General features: G+C 42.6%; 1 protein-coding gene across 2 annotated transcripts in view; it reads right to left on the bottom strand.

Moving 5' to 3' along the window:
* Positions 1 to 14,134: 14,134 nt before the first annotated feature.
* The window catches only part of KAT2B (lysine acetyltransferase 2B), a 120,691-nt gene continuing 116,428 nt past the window's right edge, over positions 14,135 to 18,397 (bottom strand). For both annotated transcript variants that reach the window (XM_044294495.1, XM_044294498.1), the window contains exons 17-18: positions 16,495 to 16,579; positions 14,135 to 15,266 (exon numbers count right to left, since the gene is read on the bottom strand). In XM_044294495.1, coding sequence (XP_044150430.1) covers positions 15,073 to 15,266; positions 16,495 to 16,579 — 279 coding nt within the window. In that variant the 3' untranslated portion in view covers positions 14,135 to 15,072. The remainder of the gene's footprint in view (positions 15,267 to 16,494; positions 16,580 to 18,397) is intronic.

The raw sequence follows: 18,397 nt of genomic DNA, 5'->3' as shown, positions 1-18,397 counted from the left end.
CTTAGCGTGAGATTTTCCTAACTCTATTGACATTTCTGAAATCTGCAATGGATATGACATACTGCAGATTTGAGAATCCACAGCGCTTCCTAAAATTTATGAAGGTTTTTTTTTTTTTTTTACTGAATGGGTTATGGAATGATATATTATACTTATTAGTAATTCAATGCTATTTCTTAATGTATGCTTTGGCTACAATTTGAGAACTTTTTTATTTTTTTCGCACTATGCAGTCAATAGTTTGACAATAATGTAGTACAGCAGGTTTCACCTCTAAAGTTGAGCTTGAACTCAATTTTGTAAGTTCATGTAACTTAATTCAGTAAGTTAATTTAATTTTATAAAAGCAGCTCACAACAGAAAAACAAGTGTTCTGTGTGAACTGAATGTACAATAGCACAGAATTTGCTATAATGAACCCCAAAAAAATCAGTAGAGCATGTATGGAAGCTGTACTGATTTATCAAAGAGCAAAGCTTGGTTTAAAGCAACAAAACTTGTATTTTAGTGGAAGTAAACAAGTAAAAAGCAAAAACAAGCTAGGCAAAATATAGGGCTTATGCACACAAACGTATTTTTTATTGTCTTCTGGTGTTTTTTTTTTTTTTTTTTTGTGGCCCGTATGCGGAACCATTCACTTCGATAGGGCCGCAAAAAAACGGAAATGACTGTGTGCATTACATTGCTATGTGTATGTCCTATTATTGTCTGCATTATGAACAAGTTTTAGGACTGTTTTATTAAGTGGCCAGCTGTTCCGTTCTGCAAAATACGTAATGCACACGGACGGCATCTGTGTCCTTCGTATCTGCAATCTACAGACCACAAAACATCCATCAGTCGTGTGCATGAGCCCTTAGAGGCAGTTTGTGTTCAAGCTTGCTCATGTTTAGATAAAAATTTTAGTGAAACCATATCCCATTGAACACCTACATTGAGTAAAGTTCCAGTTCTTTTAGGTCTCATGCACATGACCGTTGCCTTTTTGTGACCCTCAAACCACACGTTCACATTTTTGTCATCTGTGCTTCTGTTTTGATAATGTATCCGTTCCGCAAGATAATAAGATACGGCTGCGTTGTTTCCATTTGTCATCCGTGGTTTGTGGACTGCAAATAAAAACTGAGGAAATTGTCACTATTTAAGCCTCAACCCTCAGTAAACACCCATGGGAAGTCACAAGATTGCTACAGCACCATTTTCTACTGATTTCACATTGTAGAGAGCTCTGCTTTATTCTTCTGCATGGCTAGCATTGGTTTACGGCTATTTCTAGCTAAAAACTGCGTATGTCATCCTCCTATACTGGCTTCGTTCCATTGTCAGCCTGAGCTAGGAACTAGGGGTGAGCGAATCGAGCTTCGGATCCAAGATCCGAAGTCAATTTGTACCTAAACTCTGTTTTAATGTTGTACGGAGACCTGCCTCTGGGCTTTGAGTCTACAACTTAAAAAAAAATTTAAAACAGGAATCTTAATGTTTGCTTCAGTACTTGCTGGTACCTCAGTACCAAGGCAGACTTCGGATTCTGCTTTAAAATATTTTTTTTTAATTCCGGCCGGCGCATGCGCATTAATTACTGTGATGCCGTACAAGGAATGGGCATCGCAGTGCGCATGAGCTGGCCGACGGACTGAGTGCGCAGGCGCGGGATCTCGGCGGAACAACAAGTTAGTAGATAGGCGGTCAGAGGGAAAGGATGGGCGGAGGGAAGGGAAGGGCGCTGAGAAGCAATGAAAAGGCTGAGCTAGCAGGGCACCTACGAGGGTAACGCTGCCCCTGGGCACTTGCGAGCCCTCATTTGCATATGTTACAAAGATGTTTTTTGACGGTTTTATAAGTCCAGGATTGATGCTAAAGGCAACGTTTTTATTAACTGTAAGCATGCTAGAAAGCTATGGGAAGGGTTACAAACGTGAAATGCTGATGACAGACTCCCTTTAATCTGATTGGTTGCTATGGGCAACTAAGCCAGTTTTCATTATAATTTTTTTTTTAAGCATTTGTTTAACCTCTTCAGGACACAGGGGCGTACAGGTACGCCCTTATGCCCTGGTACTTAAGGACACAGGGCCTATCGTATTAGTCTTGTTTAAAAGGTTATTCGAGAGGTATAAAATAATACTCACTCTTTTGAAGCTTTGCTTGTATTTTTTGGCGCTTTTCTTTTTCATATAAATAAATCGCTATAATGAATAGTAATCCTGAAACCGCTATCACCGCCGCCTGCTCAAATCATTGAGCAGGCACCTCGGCTAAATGCGGTTTGCTGGCTTTTTTCTATTGCGGCGGCGGCAGGCGGTGCCATCGGGTCCCCATGGGGCTGTGTGGGGGACCCGATGGCATGAAAGGCAGCACGATGCCTTCCGGTGATGAGCCTGTGAGATCCAGTCCACTGGATCTCACAGGCCCCAGAAGCTGTATGAGTAATACACAGTATAAGGCCTCACGCACACGACCGTTGTGTGCATCCGTGGCCGTTGTGCCGTTTTTCCATTTTTTTCGCGGACCCATTGACTTTCAATGGGTCCGTGGAAAAATCGGAAAATGCACCGTTTGGCAGCCGCATCCGTGATCCGTGTTTCCTGGCCGTGAAAAAAATATGACCTGTCCTATTTTTTTCACGGCCTAACGGTTCATGGACCCATTCAAGTCAATGGGTCTGTGAAAAATCACGGATGCACACAAGATTGTCATCCGTGATCCGTGTCCGTGATCCGTGTCCGTTTTTTCCTATCATTTCAATGGCAAACTTGACTTAGATTTTTTTTTTCATTTTTCATGTCCGTGGATCCTCCAAAAAACAAGGAAGACCCACGGAAGAAAAAACGATCACGGAGCTACGGACCCCGTTTTTGCGGACCTTAAAAAAAAAACGGTCGTGTGCATGAGGCCTTACTCATACAGCCAATGCATTCCAATACAGAAGTATTGGAATGCATTGTAAAGGATTAGACCCCCAAAAGTTCAAGTCCCAAAGTGGGAAAAAGAATTAAGTGAAAAAATAAAGTTTTCCCCCAAAAAAATTTAAAGTTTCAAGTAAAAATAAACAAAACGTCATTTTTCCCAAATAAAGTTAAAAAAAAAATGGTAAACAATAGGGGGGAGTATACATATTAGGTATCGCAGCGTTCATATCGACCGGCTCTATAAACATACCACATGACCTAACCCCTCAGATGAACACCGTAAAAAATAAAAAATAAAAACTGTGCTAAAGAAACCATTTTTTGTCATCTTACATCACAAAAAGTACAACAGCAAGCGATCAAAAAGGCGTTTGCCCACCAAAATAGTACCAATCTAACTGTCACCTCATCCTGCAAAAAATTAGCCCCTACCTGAGACAATCGCCCAAAAAAAAAAAAAAAAACTATGGCTCAGAATATGGAGACACTAAAACATCATTTTTTTTGTTTTAAAAAAGCTGTTATTACATAAATAAAAAAAAGTATACATATTAGGTATCGCCGTGTACGAAAAAAAATATCACATGACCTAACCCTTCAGATAAACATCGTAAAAAATAAAAACTGTGCTAAATAAAAAAGAAAACTGTCTAGCAAAACCTGCCTTCCAAAAGCCGTATGGCATTCCTTTCCTTCTGCGCCCTGCTGTGTGCCCGTACAGCGGTTTACGACCACATATTGGGGGTTTCTGTAAACTACAGAATCGAGGCCATAAATATTGAGTTTGGTTTGGCTGTTAACCCTTGCTTTGTAACTGAATTTTTTTTATTAAAATGGAAAATCTGCCAAAAAAGTGAAATTTTGAAATTGTATCTCTATTTTCCATTAATTCTTGTGGAACACCTAAAGGGTTAACTACATTAGTAAAATCAGTTTTGAATACCTTGAGGGGTGTAGTTTCTTAGATGGGGTCACTTTTATGGAGTTTCTACTCTAGGGTTGCATCAGGGGGGCTTCAAATGGGACATGGTGTAAAAAAAAACAGTCCAGCAAAACCTGCCTTCCTAAAAACCATATGGCATTGCTTTCCTTCTGCGCCCTGAGGGGTGTAGTTTCTAGAATGGGGTCATTTTTGCATGGTTTCTATTATGTAAGCCTAGCAAAGTGACTTCAGACCTGAACTGGTCCCTAAAAATTGTTTTTAAAAATTTCTGAAAACTTTCAAGATTTGCTTCTAAACTTCTAAGCCTTGTAACATCCCTAAAAAATAAAATATTCCCAAAATGATCCAAACATGAAGTAGACATATGGGGAATGTAAAGTAATAACTATTTTTGGAGGTATTACTATGTATTATAGAAGTAGAGAAATTGAAACTTGGAAATTTGCAATTTATTGCTAAATTTAGTATTTTTTTATAAATAAAAATGATTTTTTTTTTTACTTCATTTTACCAGTGTCATGAAGTACAATATGTGACGGAAAAACAATCTCAGAATGGCCTGGATAAGTCAAAGCGTTTTAAAGTTATCACCACTTAAAGTGACACTGGTCAGATTTGCAAAAAATGGCCTGGTCCTTAAGGTGAAATAAGGCTGTGTCCTTAAGGGGTTCAACTTAAAAAGGGAGTGACCAGAGCAGAGCCTGACCAGATTATATGGTGGCTGCTTGGAGCGAGTTCTCCTGAAATCAAACTCCAGTAAAGCCTGTCTTCTAATGCCTTTTATGAGCATGCTTTTTGTTGTTTTTTTTACATATCCTTATCTCTAATATGACAGGGGTGACTTACCTCTTATCTACAATGGTGCATTAGTTATATAGCATACTACTTGCAGGCTTATTATGTGGGAGTTTGTCCGATCAGCTTATAAATGTATACCGTACATGTTTACCTCCCCCACTTTGCTCCCTAAGGAGCCTCATGACAGCTTGCGCTTCCATTCCTATGGTCCAACGTTTTCCTTTATTATGTCTTGTTTCTTTGTTCTGTTTGGTCATGGCACTCAGGCCTATATTACACCAATAGATTATCTGACCAATATATTTTTAATCAGACCGATAGTTGGTGTATACCAAAAGATCTGTGGTGTAATAGGCCATCTGACCAATGATTGGTCAGGAAATCTGTCAGATAATCTGTTGGTGTAATAAAGGGCTAAGTTAAAGACTTAGCACTAGAGTTTCATATGGGTCTTAATGGCTAGGACATGTGCCTAACCTTTCCCACTCTTTTTTTTTTTTTCTTTCTTTTTCTTGGTATCACTCTTGTTATGACCGCATCTAGACGTGTCAGTACTGGTCTTCACAAAAATGTGCCATTCTCTAAGACTTCTGACCTCGCTGGGGAGATACCTGCTTCTCAAACGTCTATTAGAGACCTAAAGATTGCATAGTGTCACTTCAATATTACCTGGCACAGCCAAATGGCTAAGGATATTTTGCTTACCATCTGTCTCTTTGCCTCTGGTCTAATCATACTTGGAGGTGACTTTAACCTCACCCTAATCCTTGACTCTTCATCATCAAAATCTTCATTTCATTCAATGCATGGAAGGACATCCATCATCTATTACAAGACCTGCATCTGTGTGATGTGTGGCGGACACTGCATGCTGATAGTAGACTATACTTTCTATTCCAATGCACATAGGTCTTACCATAGACTTGATTATTCCTTACTGGGTAGCAGATAATCTCCCCCAGGTCATGAATGCAGATATCCATAGTATTACCATTTCAGTACTTCCAAAGAGAGATTGGACATGGCAGCTTAATGCTGCTCTGCTAGAATCTACTGCAACTGACAGTTCTTTCTCTGATAAACTCACTAGGTATTTTGAGGAGAATGGGCCAGATTTATCATGACTCTGGCAGCTCACTCCACTTTCACATATGGCTAAAGTCAGTTTTAGCCAAGTCAGATTTATGATCGCCCCTTTAAGACTGTAATAAATGTGGTTTGACGGTAGCAGTTTATCCGTCAGTAAGCAGCTTTACAAAAGTCGCACGTCTTTATGAAAAAGTCACATGTTCTATTAAAAAGTCGCAAAAGATAAGCATGGTCCTCACTGGAGTGAAATAGCAATTTTTTTTGCGACTTTTTAAATAGTCACAATAGTAAATCTATCTAGAGATTCATTTACATAAGAAAACACGCCCACTTTCAGAAAACTGGCGAGCATAGTGCAGAGCCAATAAAAGTCGCAAAGTTTTGCGCAGTTTAAGCGAATGTGCAAAAATTTGTGACTTTTTCACTCCATTATTCTGACTTGAGCTAATGATAAATCTGGCCCAATGTGTCCTGCTCAGCTACATAGTCATCCATTTGGGAAGCCCATAAAGCTGTTATCAGAGGCGAGTTTATTGCCCTAGGCCTGTGATGGCTAACCTCTGGCACTCCAGCTGTGGTAAAACTACAACTCCCAATATACACACTTGCTTGCCTGTTCTCAGAACTCCATAGAAATAAATGAAGCATGCTGGGAGTCGTAGTTTCACCACAGCTGGAGTGCCGGAGGTTAGCCATCACGGCCCTAGGCTATCACTTGAAAAAACAACCCAAGTTTCAAATCGCCTCTCTTGGAAAAATCCAGGCACTGTCTGGGTTGCAGAACTTGCTTAGGGACTTGCTAAATATTAGAGCTGCTCAAGTTTATTTGTGAAAAAAACATAAACATGCTCATGGTTAGGGCTGCAAAGATTCATCGATGTAATCGATGCAAAAAAAATCCTTAATGCAGTTTCCCTGCATCACGTGACCATGGAGCATGAGTGAAGGCCAGGGCAGTACGTGCACACATCGTCACCGCGCTGGCTGACGCTGTGTGTGACGTCAGGTCCCGCCCAGTGCATGCCGGGAAGTGGGAAGAAGATGCGGTCTGTCTCCTGTGGACTCCATGTCAGCGCACTGCCAGGAAAGGTAAGTATAAGTTAGTAGGGGCACGAATCTGCCGGAGGGGGGGCACCTGTGGTTTGAAGGGGCTGATGGCGCTGGGGGACATGGATGGAAATGGCATGGAGGGGCTGGGGGGGACGGGACATGGATTGCATAGAAGGGCTGATGGTGCTGGGGGACATGGCATGGAGGAGCTGACCTGATGGCACTGGGGGAGTGGGGGACATGGTGGGTGGCATGGAGGCACTGGGGGAGGTGAATGGATGGCATGGAGGCACTGGGGGAGGGTTGTGCACCCCTGCTTTCGACCACTATGTGGCAACAGAAAACTAGGTTGATGTGACAAAACTATGCCCCCTTTTCTAGAGACGCTATCAACCTGTAACCATCTGTTCTTTTTTGCGCAAATCTGTAACAAATTGGTCTAAATTTATTTGTTTAACAAAGAAGGACCAACTTCCGTCAGAATTTTGGGGCAAGATTCGGCCCATTGTCCCTGTCCTGTTTAGCTCATTTCAGCTAGAGTACATTAGTGAGCCAAAGAGAAATGTTCTACAGAATGAAATGAAAATATTTCCATAATACAACTTGTTTTCAAATGTTTAATTTTATTAACACTGATTATTTAAAACGTTTGAACAAACTGCTATTTACATAGAAATCTAAATGATAGTTACTTTTATCAATATACACAGTATATCTGAATATTTTACACAAAGACAAATCCAAAATACCTGTATATAATTTAAAACCAATCTGAAACAATACAATATATTAACTTTACAAAGGTAGATTATTCTGCTATATAAAGCATTCGCAAAACCACGCATTCTACTCCAGCATAATTGCACAAGATATGTAGGAAAATATCACTTTTTTAGAAATTATAAAACATAAAAATGCAGTGAGGTTAGAAAGGGGACAGATGTGATAACACAGGCATGTCAACAGGGGTAGAACATTAACAGTTCTTAGTTTCAATAAAGACTTCCCTACTGGGTGGATCCTATCAAACTTCAGTTTTTATATTACAGATTAGGAATTGGGCCAAAGAGGCTAGAACGGGGGTAATGAAGCCTGGATCATGCAGCGAGGAGGAGTTCAAATGGAACTGTGGTTGAATATGTGCCCTTCTTTTTAATATGGGCTCTACTCGCCCACAATTCTAAACATTTTAGGATGCAGGAAAGTGCTTCACGTGATCCCTCTTTCAGCTGTTGAGGAATTTCACCTACTGAAGAGGCATTTCTCCCACCCTGACACCCAATATATCAGGGCATGTACAAATGTGTAACGGTACCAAATCCCAAAGGTGTTACTAATATCCCGTTAAAAAAACAATGGGGCAGATTTGTGTCTAAAAAACTGTTTTTGTTGCCCAAAACAACCAATCAGAATGCAGCTTCTGTAAGTACTGTAAGAAATGAAAGCTGCGTTGTAATTTGTTACTTTGTGCTACACGGACAGTTTTTCTGATCGACAGTTCCATAAGCCTGCCCAGTGTTAGACAGGTAGAAATAGTGGGACATAGTATTCTCAGCGCTGTATGAAAGGCTCTGCGACAGAAAAGTGGATTGTTTTTAGTTATTTTGACAATAGAGGAGGATTTGTGATACATTTATGAAGCGTTTGCAACTTTCTTTTTTAGTTTCCTAAAAAGGGGGGGGGGGGGCAGATGTTTTCTGGGTGCAGTTATAATTTTAGCCAAATTTATCAAATGTGACCTTTTTAATATATCACAAAAAAGTGTACTCCAGTGCCCCAGTGCAGTAAAAAACAGGGCCTTAATAATAAATAATATTAAACTTGAGCCTGAAAAATCACTGGGTCATTTGTGCCACAAATTTAAGGGCCGCTTCACACGAGCGGATGCCGTGCGTGGCATCCGCTCCGTGAAAGAGTGCCAAGACCCGCTGCAGACTGCAGAGGCACGGAGCAGTAACATGACTGTTAATGCTCCGTGCCTCTCTGTGATCTCTTTACTACGAAATCACAGTGTACACTGTGATTTCGTAGTAAAGAGATCACAGAGAGGCACGGAGCATTAACAGTCATGTTACTGCTCCGTGCCTCTGCAGTCTGCAGCGGGTCTTGGCACTCTTTCACGGAGCGGATGCCACGCACGGCATCCGCTCGTGTGAAGCGGCCCTAACTGGTGTGTGACATTTGGTCAATTTGTTGCAGAAAAAGGCTTAAAAAAAAAGCAGATGCTCTAAAAAAAGTGACTTCAAATATTACCCTCATAATACATTACCCCCCTTTTTATGCTAGACAGTCTAAAAATGTGCCAGTTATTGCAGTGGCTGATCCTGGATAATAAATGTGGCGCACTTTTGAACTCTCTAGTTGGCTTACTTTACGCCAGAATCGTTTGCAAAAATTGTGGCGCACTGTAAGCCGCACCCCCTTTCTAGTAGGTCACACCCCCTTTTAGACTAAACCATGTCCTCTCATTGGAAGGGAAAAAAAGTATTCAAAATACTTATTAAATTTGGTACAAAGCAAGTAGGCCTGTTATTTGTGCGGCAATTATGCTACAGTTCTGGTGCATCTACTCAGATCAGTTTGTGACTATGTAGTCAGATGTACGCAGTATGCTCATTTGGATTGGATGTCATGACTATGACGGTTATTCATAGATTACCTGTCCTGTATCTCTGGCATTTCCCTGGATCCCTTTGGCTACACTCCACTTTATTATGGGGTTACAAATATAAATATTATACAAATCCAATACCACTTTTAGTAACTTTACATTTAACCTTTATGGTCTGTAACTTTTTATCCAGAGTCACTTATTAAGTTATAGTAACTTAAACTTGGGTGGAATATCTGCAGCAACATTTATCCGTACAACATATAAAAAGAAATAATGGTATAGAAAAGAAAACACATTAAGGGTCCATTCACACGTCCGTAAGTGTTTTGCGGATCCGCAAAACACGGACACCTGCAATGTGCGATCCGCAATTTGCGGACCGCATATCACAGACACTATAATAGAAAATGCCTCTTCAATTGCGGACAAGAATAGGACATGTTCTATTTTTTTCCGGAACGGAATTGTGGATCCCGAAAAAACGGATGCGGATCCCGAAAATGCAGATTTGCATCCGTTTCAGCCCCATTGAAAGTGAATGGGTCCGCACATTGCGGAACGAATGCGGACCCAAATTACGGACGTGTGAATGGACCTTTAGTAAGATAGAACAGACGTTCCCAGTCTTGTTTTACATTAGGGCAAAAGGCTACTTTACAATTTATGAACAAAATCAATATTTCCAAGGACCAGTCCTCAATATCCTGACCCATTTAAATCGCTGTCGAACAATTCTCCAAGCTCAACTCACCTGCATAAGGTCCCTCCTGTTCCAGAACTGCCATCCAGTCCCTTGAGGCTCCTGGTCCCTGCTGGACTGAAAGTAGTAACGTTACGTCCATTGTTCACATGGCTGCCCATTCAATCACTGGTCTCAGAGGTCACATTTGCATGAACGCCACGTGACTGGTGAGGCGAGTGACTTGCTGAACGGTCACATGAATGATGGATGTGACATCATCACTTCTGTGTCTGGCGGGAGTCAGAAGCCCCGAGGTATGTACCCGCAGAGCTGGAATGGCAGGTGAGGTAAGGTTTTTAATTTTTTTATGAGCCTATCTGCTCCCCTGAGAATGTTAAATTCCTTTACATTCCACCGTGAATCTTGCTGCAAAACCGTAGAAAATCTGCTCCAAAAAATGCGTTACATGCATATTTTGCTGCAGATTTCTTACTTTGCATCCTAACAGATGACATTGGCTATGAAAATTCACAGCAATTCGGCAACTTAATAGACATTCTGTTGGTTGAAAAATCTTTACAGTTTTGAAAAACCTGTACATATGTGCTGTTTAGTATTTTGTTGTATATTTTCAGTATAGGACTTGTCCACCATGTCTGAACATGTCCTTGCACAGTGCCCATTGAAATCAATAGTCTGCCCAGGTCCTCCAGTACAACAGACACTCTTTGTAGCTCCTCATTGATCTGGCTAATAGATGGGATCCCTGAACAGGTGACCCCACTCTGGTAACCCTAATACTGTATTTGAAATTGGGCTTTTTAAACCAGACAACCCCTAAAGTCTAATTGGTCACATAAATGTAACAACTGTGAGCTTTTTAAAAGAGAACCTGTCCCAACAAAATGCAGTGCAATCTACAGACTGCATGTTATAGAGCAGGAGGAGCTGAGCAGATTGATATACCGTATTTATCGGCGTATAGCACGCACGGGCGTATAACACGCACCTTCATTTTAGAGGGAAATTTCAGGAAAAATAAATAAATTTCAAATAAAGCCTCTGATCTGCCCCCTCTGGTAACGCAAACCCCCCCCCCCCTCCCTCCCCAGTATTAATCATTGGTGGCAGTGGCCACAGGGTCCCCCTCCTCCCCCCCATCATTGGTGGCAGTGTCAGTTCCTATCGGAGCCCCAGCAGTGTAATGCTGGGGCTCCGATCGCTTACCATGGCAGCCAGGAGTCACGCTACTGAAGCCCTGGCTGCCATGGTATGTTAGTGAGCAGAGAGCAGCGCATTATACTCACGTGCGCTGTGGCCGCCGGTCGCTCCTTCTCATAGGTCTGTGCGGCGCATTGCTAATGCTGTAAGCATTAGCAATCCGCCGCACAGACAGAAGAAGGAGCGACCGGCGGCCACAGCGCACGTGAGTATAATGCGCTGCTCTCTGCTCACTAACATACCATGGCAGCCAGGGCTTCAGTAGCGTGACTCCTGGCTGCCATGGTAAGCGATCGGAGCCCCAGCATTACACTGCTGGGACTCCGATCGGAACTGTGGGATATGGCCGGCACATTCATTGGTGCGCAGTGGCCACAGTCCCTCCCCTCCTCCTCCTACTCTGTCCTCGTTGGTCTTCAGCGGCAGCCGCTCACAGTGGGGAGGGAGGGACTCCCTCCTCCTCCCTCCGCTGTGCCGGCCGGCTCAGTCCTGCCTCTCTGGCCTCCGGAGGACACGTTTCAGCCCTAATCGGCGTATAACACGCATACATCATTTGCCCCCTATTTTCAGGGGGAAAAAGTGCGTGTTATACGCCGATAAATACGGTATATATTTTGTGGGAAAAGATTCAGTGAAATGTATTCATTTAAATTCCTTCTCATTCAGGGCTGTGAAGTTAAGGAGACGGTCCTATCAGTGATTGTCAGCCTTCCCTCTATGACTGTATATACAGAGATAGCTGTCAATCACTGATAGGACCGCCTCCTTGACTATAAAGCCCAGAATGAGCAGGAATGTACCATATTTTTCGCCCTATAAGACGCTCTATAAATGTTGCTGCGTCTTATGGGGTGAATACTAATGAGCGCTTCCATTATGGAAGTGCTCATTAGTACCGGAGGACCGGGAATCGGTGAGGGCTTTGTACTCACTGCTTCCTGGTTCTTGGCTGTGCTCTGGCTGCGCACAGTGTGAGGGTGCTCTGTGACCTCACGCTGTGTGCGTGGTGTTGCAACACAGCCGCAGCAGAAAGAAGTAGGAGAGGTAAATGTTTATTTTATTTTATTTGCTCTGTGGCATGGGGGCTCATAAATGGCATGGGGCTAATATATGGCATGGGGGATGATAAAAGGCATGGGGACTGATCTGAGGCATGGGGGTCTCATCTGAGGTCTTACTGGGGTCTTATTAACATTGGGGGTCTGATCTGAGGTCTGATTGAGGGTCTTATTAACATTGGGGATCTGATTGGGGCTGTCAGCTGAGGTCTGGTTAACACTGGTGGTCTTATTGCTGGCCTGATCTGAGGTCTAATGAAAAATATTTTTTTCTTATTGTACTTCTCTAAAACCTAGGTGCATCTTATGGGCCAGTGTGTCTTATAGGGCAAAAAATACGGTAAATGAATATTAACATATTTTTCGCTTTATAAGACTCATCCGATGATAAAACACTAAGAGGAGGAAAATAAGAAAACAATATTTTTCATCAGACCTCATATCAGATCCCCGAAAACATCAGGAGATCAGATCAGGCCCCCTTATCAGGACATCACATCAGCCCTCCATGTCAGAACCCCATCAGACCTCAGATCAGCCTACATTGTCAGACCCCTAATCAGACCTCAGATCAGCCCACATTGTCAGACCCCCATCAGACCTCAGATCAGCCCACATTGCCAGACCCCCCATTAGACCTCAGATCAGCCCACATTGCCAGACCCCCCATTAGACCTCAGATCAGCCCTCAATGTTAGACCCCATCAGACTTCAGATCAGCCCACATTGCCAGACCCCCCCCCATCAGACCTCAGATCAGCCCACATTGCCAGACCCCCATCAGACCTCAGATCAGCCCTCAATGTTAGACCCCATCAGACTTCAGATCAGATTAAAATAAAAACCTCCTCTTACCTGTCCTGCGCCACGGCTCCTTCACCTCCGGCAGAAGTCGCACTCCCCTGTCTTCCAGGCCTGCGCTGCTCTGTCACCTTGACTGCATGCAGCGTCAGGTCATAGAGCGCATACAACATCCTGACGCTGCACGCGGTCAGGACAGTGAAGCGCCGGCCCCAGGAAGGAAGACCGGGGAGGGTGAAGCACTTGCGGTGCTTCACTCCCGGCACCTTGTGCATACTAGTGAACGCTTCCAATAATGTAAGCGGTCACTAGTATTCGCTTTATAAGATGCACAGCCATTTCCCCCCCACTTTTGGGGAAAAAATGTGTGTCTTATAAAACGAAAGATACAGTAAATTAAAAGTTTTACCAAATCTTTTCCCACAAAACTATATATCCGTCTGCTCAGTTCCTCTTGTTCTATAACATGCTGCCTGCAGATTACTTTGCATTTTCATAGTGACTTTAAAGTGTAAATGTCAGGGGCAGTCATACTGAACATTTTTGAAATATATTTTATTTACTGAAATTTTAAATTTCTATTAGAAAAATAGCTCTAAAGTCCCCCATTTTGAGCCTTAGCAATGCTCTGTCTTCTGTTTACATAACACAGTCAGTATTGAGCAAGTCTCCACAGTTATGTAAACAGAGGACAGGGTGTTGCTAAGGCACTTTAGAGCTATTTTCTAATACAAATGTACGATTTCAGTAATTAAAGTATACTACAAAAATGTTCAGTATGACTGCCCCTACAAATTGAAAAAATAAAATAAAAAACTGACAGGTACCACTTGGAACCGAAACAGGGTTCGGGAAAAGGTTTTTAACAGTAGAAATTAATTCTTGAAGTTATTACCCAAAGTCTTGCGAGACTTCATGAAGTAATAACTTTGGCTCATCTGAGCCATAACATTCTAAGGGTCCATTCAAACGTCCACAAGTGTGTTCCAGTCCGCAAAATTGCGGAACGGATGCGGACCCATTGTGGACGTGTGAATAGACCCTAATACTGTATGGAGTGCTCGCTCCGTACAGTATTCAAACAAAGTTTCATTCCTAGCAAAAACCCCTAGGAAAAAAATAAACAGGTAAAATAAACACAAGCACAAAACTGCATAATCAGCAGTTCTTCAACATACTATTATAAAGTGACTCGCTTCCTTCTCCAAAGTAATAAACTCATCGGTGAGCAGAATATTCATACACAGCTTACAGGGGTCATATACAGCATCTTATAGGCAGTGAAAATACAGGCTGTCGCCATATTCAGACAGGCACTACATTGACAGAATTCTGTTTGCTGTACATGCTGCTTGCATATTGCAGGTGTCAAATTCCTTTCATAGTAATTACCCAATAATTCCCATTTGAAAAGAGAGCAATTCTGGGATCAATAAAAATATTAGTATATTTATATAAGGGAGTTACTAAGTATGACGATTGCCTAATATTGTAGTTTAACATCCACTTTCTGCCTAAAAATATAACTAATGTTTTTGAGGTTTTTTTTCACCTGTAGTTATACCAGATTATGTTTTTACTTATGGCCGGCATAAGAAATCTATAATCTACAGTAAGCCATTCTGTAATATTAGTGGTTGAATAAATGTGGTTGATAAATCTCATTATACAAAACAATTCTAAATATACAAAACATCTCATACCAATATTATATACTCTAAAGGCTATAAAGCACCTTTTTCTAATAAAATCTATACAAAATCATAACCAACAAAAGAAAGCTTGCTAAAGGCCAGCAATATTATTAGAGTTAGTAGGATTTAGATTGAGTGCAAAAAAGTGTGATGCGCAAAACAGTAGGCAAGCCAATAATATCAGGCACGTTAATGGAACACGGAAGTCCCGACTCATTTGTCAATCAGTCCGGCTTCTTTAATTTTAGTGTAGAAGAATTTCTCCAGGATATTTGCACATTTAAAGTATTCGCTCTCCGGTGGGTTGTACTCCCTGCAGTTTGTGAAGATTCTCTGTAGATCGGCCATGAATAGCTTCTTTGTCACATAATATCTGTTCTTCACACGTTCACTCATGGTTTTCAGATCTGGTATTCAAGAAAAATATTAAATGATGTTTTTGTGTCTTAAAACAGATATGAAAAGTGTTTCAAATAATAAAATTCAGCCCATTAACAGAGATAGGGAAGCGGCTGCCACGGGTCTAATAAATGCCATAGTCTTATGAGCTGACTGGCAAACCTGACAGGCTGACCTGTTACATGTGCACTTGGCAGCTGTGACATCTGTGTTGGTCCCATGTTCATATGTGCCTGCATTGCTGAGAAAAATGAGTTTTAAGGGTACTTTCACACTAGTGGCAGTGTGAAAGAGCTGCTGTGTCAATGGGGACGGAGCGGCAGTCCGGGGGCACACGTGAACCAGCGGCAGGAGGGATCCAACAGGCTGTTCAGCCGCCGGAACAGCCTACCAGACTCCCCTGCCGCTAGTGTGAAACTAGGCTAATATGTACAAATGAGCCTCAAGGAGAAATGGGGGCGTTGCTGTTACACCTAGAGGCTCTGCTCTCTCTGCAACTGCTTTGCCTTCTGCACTTTGACTGACAGGGCCAGGCAGTGTAAATCTGATCACACATGGCCCTATCAATCAAAGTGCAGAGGGAGCAGCAGTTACAGAGAGAGTTGAGCCTCTAGTTGAAACAACAACGCCCCCATTGCTCCTAGAGGCTCATTTGCAGATATGAAAACGTCATTTTACGGGTGGCTACACTGAGTAGATATTTTATTAGCTTATTTTCATATTTAAAAGTGATCCCTGCTTTTGTGCTGCTGCAGGGATGCATTTCCCCTCCCAAAAGTGGGTTGAATACTAATGAGCGCTTCAATTATGGAAGCACTCATTAGTACCAGAGGACCTGCAAGCAGTGAAGGCTCTGTTCTCACCGCTTCCTGGTTCTCGGCTGTGCTGTGGCTGCGCACAGCATGTGTGATCCAGCAGAAAATGTGGGGAAATGGCCAATTTTCGACATATTTGCAGGGTAGCGGCCGGATCTCTGTTGGTCCCCATTATAGTCAATAGGGTCCGGCGGACATGCGGCAGTACCTGGCAATCCCAGACCCGGAGGACTCCGGCAGGCTGTTCCCTACCAGAGCCTCTACTGCGGATGTAAAACTAGCCTTAGAGTTTGTATGGCAAGCCTACAGTGTAATAAGATTTTTGGGAAGGCAGTAGTTGTACTTATTAGGAAGGTTATAGTAGGTACTTGTGATTTACTTCTTTCAGTAGAGAATAATTCCAAAAAGTGAATGTAATTACCCATGGGGAACCTTATGACTTCATAGTATCCTGGTGCCTCGGTTCTTTTCACAGGCTCCATGAAAGGCCATGCACTTTGATGACTCTGAAATAAAGAAATTAAGTTTGTGTAGTTCAAAGTGACCGTGTCAGGTGATTTCTGCAGGCCCATCTGATAGCGGGATATGACAGCGACTCAGAGCTCTGTAATAGGTTCATATGGTTTGGTGCAGGATTTCTGAATAAAAAGCAGAGTAAATCGTGCCAGGACTCCTAGAAGAGACAGTCAGAGTCCTGATTACCCTCCCTGCACAGGATAATTGACAGCTCTCGCTGTATCAGTGAGTGTACACAGAAGGCTGTCAACCATCCTGTGTGGGTGGGGTAATAAGGACTCTTACTGTCTTTCCCCTAGGAGTCCCCTCAGGTAGGGTTGTTTTGATACCAAAATTTTGATTCGGTTTCAATACTATAAAAAAGTATTGCGATACTCGATACCATACGAAAAAAAAAAAAAGGTGCGGTGACTAAAAAATGGAGATTTGTGCAGTTAAAATTTTTTCTGTTCTGTCATTCACTGCATAGTTTTTTTAAAATATTTTAATAGTTTGGACTTTTTGGACGTGGCAATATGTGATATGTTTATTTATTGTTTATATATTTTATATGTAAAACTGGGAAAGGGGGTAATTTATACTTAATATTTTGTTATTTTTTTTTACTGTTTATTAATTATTTCCCCCTAGTGCTAGAACCTGTGATCTTTGATCCCTTGTTCTATTCACCCTAATAGAGCTCTATTAGGGTGAATAGGACTTTACACTGTCTCTGCTGCCCTGGGCTTTGTGCACACAGCAGCAGGATGCTTACCATGGCAGCCAGGGCTTCAGTAGCATCCTAGCTGCCATGGTAACCGATAGGAGCTCCAGCATTACACTGCTGGGGCTCCAATCAGAAGTTGCCTCTGCCACCAATGAGGAGGAGGGGGAGAAGGGCGCACTGCGGCACCAATGTTTTTTAATACTGGGGAGGGGGGGAGGCAGAGAAGGACACACCCAGTCACCCATGTTTTTTAATATTGGGGGGGGGGGGGGGGGAGAGTGCACTGCGCCACCAATGATAGTTAACCTTTAATACAGGAGGCGGTGCCGGCAGAATCACATAGCCAGCACCCTGCCTCTGATAGGGAGCTGCGATCAGGGGCAGTTAACCCCTAAGGTGCCGCACCTGAGGGGCTAACTGCGGCTGATCGCAGCTCCCTGTCATAGAGGCAGGGTGCCGGCTATGTGATTCTACTGCCTCCTGTATTTGTTTTAGAAGTTAACTTTCATTGGTGGCGCAGTGCGCCCGCCCCCTCTCCTCCCGTCTCTCCTCATTGGCAGCGGCGGCACAGGGGGAGGGAGAGAGTGACTGCTTCTCCCCTGTGCTGCTGAGGGAACTTGGAGCTCGCTGACAGCAGCACGCTCATGTTCTGTGGTACTAGACTGCGCAGCACAGTATTGAAAAAATGGAAATCCCAGTATCGTATCGAAACCGGAACAAAAATATCGATTGGGTATCGAAATTTCGATAACCGAAACAACTCTACTCTCAGGAGTTACCCTGCTTTTTATTCGTACGTCCTGCCCAAAGTCATATAAACCTGTATATCACAGAACATAGCTTCTCTCCTTCCATTATTCCCTACTTTTGGATAGGGCGGCAGAAATCAGCTAACAGCTTTGCTTTCAGTAGTATAATGAAAAGAGAAAACATTTCAACTGTTATTCCAATATTTACAAGTGGTTGTGCAGGCCACATATATTGATGACCTATTGTCACGATAGATCATCAATACCTGATAGGTGGGGGTCCAAACCCCGGCACCCCCACCGATCAGCTGTTTGAATATGAGGTGGCACTTCATGATAATGGTACTCACTCT

Source organism: Bufo gargarizans, chromosome 5, assembly GCF_014858855.1.
Source record: "Bufo gargarizans isolate SCDJY-AF-19 chromosome 5, ASM1485885v1, whole genome shotgun sequence".
Lineage (NCBI taxonomy): Eukaryota > Metazoa > Chordata > Amphibia > Anura > Bufonidae > Bufo > Bufo gargarizans.
The sequence above is the reverse complement of the archived record's forward strand: the minus strand, read 5'-3'. Positions and strand labels throughout refer to the sequence as shown.